At 48.9% G+C, this 10,025-nt stretch overlaps 1 protein-coding gene across 1 annotated transcript in view; it reads left to right on the forward strand.

Annotated features, from left to right (window-relative positions):
• The window catches only part of LOC121843128 (extensin-3-like), a gene marked incomplete at both ends in the record, with an annotated part of 30,553 nt that extends 22,102 nt beyond the window's left edge, over nucleotides 1–8,451 (forward strand). Inside the window, one exon of the mRNA XM_042312742.1 lies at nucleotides 7,317–8,451. Coding sequence (XP_042168676.1) covers nucleotides 7,317–8,451 — 1,135 coding nt within the window. The remainder of the gene's footprint in view (nucleotides 1–7,316) is intronic.
• Between the last annotated feature and the right edge of the window lie 1,574 nt (nucleotides 8,452–10,025).

Consider the following 10,025-nt stretch of genomic DNA (forward strand, 5'->3'; position numbering starts at 1 on the left):
AACCTCTCTTAGCTTATATTTCAATGAAGGGGATTATTCAGGGCCAGTGTCTGTGTGTGTGTGTGTGTGTGTGTGTGTGTCTGCAACAGAATCTGACAAACTGATGATTTTAATATTAAACATCAATTTTGTCGCCCCACCTCTGCCTCACCTCCCTCTCCTCCACCTTCCTTGCTCTTCCTCCCCCTTCCTCTGCCTCACCTCCTCCACCCTCCTTGCTCTTCCTCCACCTTCCTCTGCCTCACCTCCCCCTCCACCCTCCTTGTTCTTCCTCCCCCTTCCTCTGCCTCACCTCCCCCTCCAACCTCCTTGCTCTTCCTCCACCTTCCTCTGCCTCACCTCCACCTTCCTCTGCCTCACCTCCCCCTCCACCCTCCTTGCTCTTCCTCCACCTTCCTCTGCCTCACCTCCACCTTCCTCTGCCTCACATCCCCCTCCTCCACCCTCCGTGCTCTTCCTCCACCTTCCTCTGCCTCACCTCCACCTTCCTCTGCCTCACCTCCCCCTCCACCCTCCTTGCTCTTCCTCCACCTTCCTCTGCCTCACCTCCACCTCCCTCTGCCTCACATCCCCCTCCACCCTCCTTGCTCTTCCTCCACCTTCCTCTGCCTCACCTCCACCTCCCTCTGCCTCACATCCCCCTCCACCCTCCTTGCTCTTCCTCCCCCTTCCTCTTCCTCATCTAGCTCTGCCTCTGGCCTGCTAGCCTGATGAAATGACCCTGAGTGAAGGGAGAGAAATGAGGTAGAGGAAGAGGAAGGATAAGGGATGGGATGAAAGAGAGAAAGAGTAGAGAGAGAGAGAAAGAGAAAAAGAGAGCGAGAGAGAGAGGGTGTGAGAGAGAGAAAGAAAGAGAAAGAGGGAGAGAGACAGAGACAGAGAGAGAGAGAGGGATAGACAGAGGGAGGGAGAGGGAGAGGGAGAGGGAGAGGAGAGGGAGAGGGAGACAGAGGGAAGATGGATGATGCACAGACACCACAAAATCTCTCTCGGCTTGGAGAGATGGAGAGAGAAAACGAAAGAACAAGAGAGAGGGAGAGGTAGATGAAAAGTGATGAGAAAAGAGGGATAAATAGAGTGGTTGAAGGGGTGATGGATGGAGGGCAGATAGAGACAGGTAGAGAGGTGGGTTTAGAAGTGATAGATAGCTCTGTAGCCTCAGGAGCATGTTAAAACCTCCCAAGCCCTCAGGCTACAGCATTGGACAGGAGAGGAAAGGGATGTGTGGTGTCTGGTGTGTTGTGGTGTCTAGTGTGGTGTGGTGTGGTGTGTTGTGGTGTCTAGTGTGTTGTGGTGTCTAGTGTGGTGTGGTGTCTAGTGTGGTGTGGTGTGGTGTCTGGTGTGTTGTGGTGTCTGGTGTGTTGTGGTGTCTGGTGTGTTGTGGTGTCTAGTGTGGTGTGGTGTGGTGTGGTGTGGTGTGGTGTGGTGTGGTGTGTGTTGTGGTGTCTAGTGTGGTGTGGTGTGGTGTGGTGTGGTGTGGTGTGTGTTGTGGTGTCTAGTGTGGTGTGGTGTGGTGTGGTGTGTGGTGTGGTGTGTGTTGTGTTGTCTAGTGTGGTGTGGTGTGTGTTGTGGTGTCTAGTGTGGTGTGGTGTGGTGTGGTGTGTGTTGTGTTGTCTAGTGTGGTGTGGTGTGGTGTGGTGTGTGGTGTCTAGTGTGGTGTGGTGTGGTGTGGTGTGTGGTGTGGTGTGTGTGGTGTGTGGTGTCTAGTGTGGTGTGGTGTGGTGTGGTGTGGTGTGGTGTGGTGTGTGGTGTGTTGTCTAGTGTGTGGTGGGGTGTGTGTGGTGTGGTGTCTGGTGTGTGGTGTGGTGTGTCTGGTGTGGTGTGTGTGTGTGTGTGTGTGTGTGTGTGTGTGTGTACCTGCATGTGTGCACACTTGAATTTGGAGGTGTGTGTAATTGAAGTTAACAGTTGGCCCTTTAACATACAGGGACATAGAGGAGAGTTGGAGCAGAGGAGAGAGAAGGAGAGGGAGAGGGAGAGGAGAGGAGGAGCAGAGGAGAGAGAAGGAGAGGGAGAGGAGAGGAGGAGCAGAGGAGAGAGAAGGAGAGGGAGGGAGAGGAGGAGCAGTGGAGAGAGAAGGAGAGGGGGAGAGGAGGAGGAGCAGAGGAGAGAGAAGGAGAGGGAGGGAGAGGAGGAGCAGAGAGAGAGAGAAGGAGAGGGAGAGGAGAGGAGGAGCAGAGGAGAGAGAAGGAGAGGGAGGGAGAGGAGGAGCAGAGGAGAGAGAAGGAGAGGAGGAGCCGAGGAGAGAGAAGGAGAGTGAGGGAGAGGAGGAGCAGAGGAGCGAGAAGGAGAGGGAGAGAGGAGGAGCAGAGGAGAGAGAAGGAGAGGGAGAGGAGGAGCAGAGGAGAGAGAGGAGAGGAGGAGCAGAGGAGAGAGAAGGAGAGGGAGGGGGGAGATTGGCCCAGGTAAACATAGTAACACAGAAAGACAGAACGAGACAGGAAGAGATCAGAGGGGGATCAGGGGAGGGGTAGAGAGAGACCGAGGGGATGAAGAGAAGCTAAGGGAAAGGGAAGGGATAGAGGGATACCTAGTCAGGTGTACAACTGAATGCATTCTTCCGCATTTAACCCAACCCTTCCTCTCTGAATCACCTCAGGGGGACGTCATCTGCGCCCAGGGAGTGTTTGTTGTTGGGGCTTTTCATGTGAAAAATCCACCTTATCCACCTTGCCGACTCAGGGATTCGAACCAGCAACCTTTTGATTTCTGGCCTAACGCTTTTAACCGCTAAACTGCCTAGACTGGTGAGACAGGAGGAGTACAGGGAGGAATGATGAAGGTTGGCATGAGAGGAGAGTGAGGGAGAAGAGCTGTAGAGAGGAGAGGACGAGAGACGGCTGGAAATAAGACTGTTTGGCCACAATGGTCTCTGTAAGGGAAAGAGAACTGACAGGTAGATTGGAATAGGGCCAGACAGGGAGAGGCAGGGGAGAGAGGCAGGGGAGGAGGGGTAGAGACAAGGAGAGGAAGAGAGAGGAGAGGAGAGGGGAGGGGAGGAGGACAACCTGGGAGAGAGGGATGAGAGGAGAGAGGGAATCAGAGAGGAGAGAGTCTAGGATAGGGGATGAGAGGAGGGAGAGAATAAGAGAGGAGAGAGTCTGGGATAGGGGATGAGAGGAGAGAGTCTGGGATAGGGGATGACAGGAGGGAGAGAATAAGAGAGGAGAGAGTCTGGGATAGGGGATGACAGGAGGGAGAGAATCAGAGAGGAGAGAGTCTGGGATAGGGGATGACAGGAGGGAGAGAATCAGAGAGGAGAGAGTCTGGGATAGGGGATGACAGGAGGGAGAGAATCAGAGAGGAGAGAGTCTGGGATAGGGGATAACAGGAGGGAGAGAATCAGAGAGGAGAGAGTCTGGGATAGGGGATGACAGGAGGGAGAGAATCAGAGAGGAGAGAGTCTGGGATAGGGGATGACAGGAGGGAGGGAATCAGAGAGGAAAGAGCGATAGAGAGAACAACGGGGTCAGAAAAGAGGGGCAGAAAGAGGAGAGGAAAGGATTCACTACCCATTAGAAAGGTTGGCCAGGCCGGGAAAGAGACAATTAAAGAGAGAGATGAACAGAGGGAGAGAGAGACAGATAGATACTAAGAGAGAGAAAGGAGAGGAGTGTGTGTGTTGACAAGTGATTTAGATTGATGGTGAGACGGGTGGGCAGAGAGAGAGAAAGAGGTTGCAGTGTGTGTGTGTGTGTGTCATCATATGGTTGCGGTGTAGTATCATATGGATGCAGTGTGTAGTATCATACGGTTGCAGTGTGTAGTATCATATGGATGCAGTGTGTAGTATCATACGGTTGCAGTGTGTAGTATCATACGGTTGCAGTGTAGTATCATATGGTTGCAGTGTGTAGTATCATATGGATGCAGTGTGTAGTATCATACGGTTGCAGTGTGTAGTATCATATGGTTGCAGTGTGTAGTATCATACGGTTGCAGTGTGTAGTATCATACGGTTGCAGTGTGTAGTATCATACGGTTGCAGTGTAGTATCATATGGTTGCAGTGTAGTATCATACGGTTGCCGTGTGTAGTATCATACGGTTGCAGTGTAGTATCATATGGTTGCAGTGTAGTATCATATGGTTGCAGTGTGTAGTATCATATGGTTGCAGTGTGTAGTATCATACGGTTGCAGTGTGTAGTATCATATGGTTGCAGTGTGTAGTATCATACGGTTGCAGTGTGTAGTATCATATGGATGCAGTGTGTAGTATCATATGGTTGCAGTGTGTAGTATCATACGGTTGCAGTGTGTAGTATCATATGGTTGCAGTGTGTAGTATCATACGGTTGCAGTGTGTAGTATCATACGGTTGCAGTGTAGTATCATATGGTTGCAGTGTAGTATCATATGGTTGCAGTGTGTAGTATCATATGGTTGCAGTGTGTAGTATCATACGGTTGCAGTGTGTAGTATCATATGGTTGCATCGTGTAGTATCATACGGTTGCAGTGTGTAGTATCATATGGATGCAGTGTGTAGTATCATATGGTTGCAGTGTGTAGTATCATACGGTTGCAGTGTGTAGTATCATATGGATGCAGTGTGTAGTATCATATGGTTGCAGTGTGTAGTATCATACGGTTGCAGTGTGTAGTATCATACGGTTGCAGTGTGTAGTATCATACGGTTGCAGTGTAGTATCATATGGTTGCAGTGTAGTATCATACGGTTGCCGTGTGTAGTATCATACGGTTGCAGTGTAGTATCATATGGTTGCAGTGTAGTATCATATGGTTGCAGTGTGTAGTATCATATGGTTGCAGTGTGTAGTATCATACGGTTGCAGTGTGTAGTATCATATGGTTGCAGTGTGTAGTATCATACGGTTGCAGTGTGTAGTATCATATGGATGCAGTGTGTAGTATCATATGGTTGCAGTGTGTAGTATCATACGGTTGCAGTGTGTAGTATCATATGGTTGCAGTGTGTAGTATCATACGGTTGCAGTGTGTAGTATCATACGGTTGCAGTGTAGTATCATATGGTTGCAGTGTAGTATCATATGGTTGCAGTGTGTAGTATCATATGGTTGCAGTGTGTAGTATCATACGGTTGCAGTGTGTAGTATCATATGGTTGCATCGTGTAGTATCATACGGTTGCAGTGTGTAGTATCATATGGATGCAGTGTGTAGTATCATATGGTTGCAGTGTGTAGTATCATACGGTTGCAGTGTGTAGTATCATATGGTTGCAGTGTGTAGTATCATACGGTTGCAGTGTGTAGTATCATACGGTTGCAGTGTAGTATCATATGGTTGCAGTGTGTAGTATCATACGGTTGCAGTGTGCAGTGTGTAGTATCATACGGTTGCAGTGTGTAGTATCATACGGTTGCAGTGTAGTATCATATGGTTGCAGTGTAGTATCATATGGTTGCAGTGTGTAGTATCATACGGTTGCCGTGTGTAGTATCATACGGTTGCAGTGTAGTATCATATGGTTGCAGTGTAGTATCATATGGTTGCAGTGTGTAGTATCATACAGTTGCAGTGTGTAGTATCATACGGTTGCAGTGTGTAGTATCATACGGTTGCAGTGTAGTATCATATGGTTGCAGTTTAGTATCATATGGATGCAGTGTTGTGCTCTACGGTTGCAGTGTGTAGTATCATACGGTTGCAGTGTGTAGTATCATACGGTTGCAGTGTGTAGTATCATACGGATGCAGTGTGTAGTATCACATGGTTGCAGTGTGTAGTATCATACGGATGCAGTGTGTAGTATCATACGGCTGCAGTGTGTAGTATCATATGGTTGCAGTGTGTAGTATCATATGGTTGCAGTGTGTATCATACGGTTGCAGTGTGTAGTATCATATGGATGCAGTGTGTAGCATCATATGGATGCAGTGTGTAGTATCATATGGATGCAGTGTGTAGTATCATACGGCTGCAGTGTGTAGTATCATATGGTTGCAGGGTGTAGTATCATATGGTTGCAGTGTGTAGTATCATATGGTTGCAGTGTGTAGTATCATATGGTTGCAGTGTGTAGTATCATACGGTTGCAGTGTGTAGTATCATATGGTTGCAGTGTGTAGTATCATATGGTTGCAGTGTGTAGTATCATATGGATGCAGTGTTGTGCTCTACGGTTGCAGTGTGTAGTATCATATGGTTGTAGTGTGTAGTATCATATGGTTGCAGTGTGTAGTATCATATGGATGCAGTGTTGTGCTCTACGGTTGCAGTGTGTAGTATCATATGGTTGCAGTGTGTAGTATCATATGGTTGCAGTGTGTAGTATCATATGGATGCAGTGTTGTGCTCTACGGTTGCAGTGTGTAGTATCATATGGTTGCAGTGTGTAGTATCATATGGTTGCAGTGTGTAGTATCATATGGTTGCAGTGTGTAGTATCATATGGTTGCAGTGTGTAGTATCATACGGTTGCAGTGTGTAGTATCATATGGTTGCAGTGTGTAGTATCATACGGTTGCAGTGTGTAGTATCATATGGATGCAGTGTGTAGTATCATACGAATGCAGTGTTGTGCTCTACGGATGCAGTGTGTAGTATCATATGGTTGCAGTGTGTAGTATCATACGGTTGCAGTGTGTAGTATCATATGGATGCAGTGTGTAGTATCATACGAATGCAGTGTTGTGCTCTACGGATGCAGTGTGTAGTATCATATGGTTGCAGTGTGTAGTATCATACGGTTGGTTGTATCATATGGATGCAGTGTGTAGTATCATACGGTTGCAGTGTGTAGTATCATATGGTTGCAGTGTGTAGTATCATATGGTTGCAGTGTGTAGTATCATACGGTTGCAGTGTGTAGTATCATACGGTTGCAGTGTGTAGTATCATACGAATGCAGTGTTGTGCTCTACGGTTGCAGTGTGGTGCCCTAGTTTGCAGTGTAGTGCCCTAGTTTGCAGTGTAGTGCCATATGTTTGCAGTGTAGTGCCCTAAGGTTGCAGTGTATTGCCCTACTGTTGCAGGGTAGTGCCCTAAGGTTGCAGTGTAGTGCCCTAAGGTTGCACCAGGGACCATGGTCAAAAGTAGTGCACTACATAGGGATTAGGGTGTCATTTGTGAAGCCCCCTCTGTCCTCATTGGCTGGTTGGTTTGTTGTTGTTTTTCAGGCGACAGGCTGGGAGATTGGACTGTCATAATCTATGGGCCTGAGTTATAAGTGTTTCTCACCCAAACCAGTTTCCCACCTCCCTCCCTCTCTCCCGCTCTCTGTTTCTTTTTCACACTATTTCTCTTTCTTTCTCCCTCGCTGTCATGATGTCCTCTCTCTCCGCCTTTCTCTCTCTTTTCTCTGTCCCATATAGTTACCTGTTCCTTTTGCAGTGTAGCGCCCTACGGATACAGTGTAGTGCCCTACAGACACAGTGTAGTGCCCTACAGACACAGTGTAGTGCCCTACGGATACAGTGTAGTGCCCTACGGATACAGTGTAGTGCCCTACAAACACAGTGTTGTGCCCTACAGACACAGTGTAGTGCCCTACAGACACAGTGTTGTGCCCTACAGATACAGTGTAGTGCCCTACAGACACAGTGTAGTGCCCTACGGATACAGTGTAGTGCCCTACGGATACAGTGTAGTGCCCTACGGATACAGTGTAGTGCCCTACAGACACAGTGTAGTGCCCTACGGATACAGTGTAGTGCCCTACGGATACAGTGTAGTGCCCTACAGACACAGTGTAGTGCCCTACAGACACAGTGTAGTGCCCTACGGATACAGTGTAGTGCCCTACGGATACAGTGTAGTGCCCTACGGATACAGTGTAGTGCCCTACAGACACAGTGTAGTGCCCTACAGACACAGTGTAGTGCCCTACAGACACAGTGTAGTGCCCTACAGACACAGTGTAGTGCCCTACAGACACAGTGTAGTGCCCTACAGACACAGTGTAGTGCCCTACAGACACAGTGTAGTGCCCTACAGACACAGTGTAGTGCCCTACAGACACAGTGTAGTGCCCTACGGATACAGTGTAGTGCCCTACAGACACAGTGTAGTGCCCTACAGACACAGTGTAGTGCCCTACAGACACAGTGTAGTGCCCTACAGACACAGTGTAGTGCCCTACGGATACAGTGTAGTGCCCTACAGACACAGTGTAGTGCCCTACAGACACAGTGTAGTGCCCTACGGATACAGTGTAGTGCCCTACAGACACAGTGTAGTGCCCTACAGACACAGTGTAGTGCCCTACAGACACAGTGTAGTGCCCTACGGATACAGTGTAGTGCCCTACGGATACAGTGTAGTGCCCTACAGACACAGTGTAGTGCCCTACGGATACAGTGTAGTGCCCTACGGTTGTAGTGTAGTGCCCTACAGACACAGTGTAGTGCCCTACGGATACAGTGTAGTGCCCTACAGACACAGTGTAGTGCCCTACGGATACAGTGTAGTGCCCTACGGATACAGTGTAGTGCCCTACAGACACAGTGTAGTGCCCTACGGATACAGTGTAGTGCCCTATGGTTGCAGTGTATTGCCCAAAGGTTGCAGTGTAGTTCCCTACTGTTGCAGTGTAGTGCCCTAAGGTTGCAGTGTAGTTCCCAACGGTTGCAGTGTAGTGCCCTAAGGTTACAGTGTAGCTCCCTAAGGTTGCAGTGTAGTTCCCTAAGTTTGCAGTGTAGTGCCCTACGGTTGTAGTGTAGTGCCCTAAGGTTGCACCAGGGACCATGGTCAAAAGGAGTGCACTACATAGGGATTAGGGTGTAATTTGTGAAGCCCCCTCTGTCCTCCCTGGATGGTTGGTTTGTTGTTGTTTTTCAGGCGACAGGCTGGGAGATTGGACTGTCATAATCTATGGGCCTGAGTTATAAGTGTTTCTCACCCAAACCAGTTTCCCGCCTCCCTCCCTCCCTCCCTCCCTCCCTCCCTCCCTCCCTCCCTCCCTCCCTCCCTCCCTCCCTCCCTCCCTCCCTCCCTCCCTCCCTCCCTCCCTCCCTCCCTCCCTCCCTCCCTCCAGCTCTCTGCCTCTTTTTCACACTCTTTCTCCCTCACTGTCATGATGTCCTGCTCTCTCCTGCTCTCTCCACCTTTCTCTCTCTTATCTCTGTCCTGCTTCCTCTACATTTCCTCTACACGAAGGGATATGGTTGGCAGTGGGTTCCTTCCATTCCTCTATCAATCACCACAACAACCAAAAAGCCTGTTGGCAGCTACCGTGGTTCAACCAATATGAAGGCAGCCTGGTGGTACCATTTATAACTCAGCCATAACCACACCAATAAGCTATGTAAAGTACAGGTTGTGCTTGTGCTTTCTCTCTCTCTCTCTCTCTCTCTCTCTCTCTCTCTCTCTCTCTCTCTCTCTCTCTCTCTCTCTCTCTCTCTCTCTCTCTCTCTCTCTCTCTCTCTCTCTCTCTCTCTCTCTCTCTCTCTCTCTCTGTCCCTGTCTCATCTTTCTCTCTGTCTCTCTCTCTCTCCTCTGTCTCTCTCTCTCCCTCTCTCTCTCTCTCTCTCTCTCTCTCGCTCTCTCTCTCTCTCTGTCTCTCTCTCTCACCTCTGTCTCTCTCTCTCCCTCTCTCTCCAAGCTTTTTAAGAGCAACAGAAGAAGGTTATTCAAACTTTGTGAAACTATGATCCCAAGCCTGTTCATTAGCAAACAATTAAGCTTTAAGAACGAGGTCCACTTAAAATAAGATGGAAGACAATGGACGCAGAGTGGTGATGTACACTGGGGATCCTTTCAGCTTTAAAGAGCAGACTAACCTGTAATGTTATAAAGGTGAGAGAGAAAGACAGACGGAAGACAAAGAGAGGCGGAGGAGGAATAATCAGGATCCTTCAAGCTTTTAAACAACGACGGTTCCCTGGAATTCAATATAGAGAGTGAAAATACATTTTAAGACAGGAAGGTGAGAAGGGAGGGTAAAGAGACAATAGTTCCTGGAATTGAATACAGAGGCAAGGGGGAGAGAAGGAGGAGAGATGGAGGAGAGAAGGAGGAGAGAAGGAGGAGAGATGGAGGAGAGAAGGAGGAGAGAAGGAGGAGAGATGGAGGAGAGAAGGAGGAGAGAAGGAGGAGAGAAGG

The sequence above is a fragment of the Oncorhynchus tshawytscha genome, unplaced genomic scaffold, assembly GCF_018296145.1.
Source record: "Oncorhynchus tshawytscha isolate Ot180627B unplaced genomic scaffold, Otsh_v2.0 Un_contig_15638_pilon_pilon, whole genome shotgun sequence".
In the NCBI taxonomy this organism is placed as follows: Eukaryota; Metazoa; Chordata; class Actinopteri; order Salmoniformes; family Salmonidae; genus Oncorhynchus; species Oncorhynchus tshawytscha.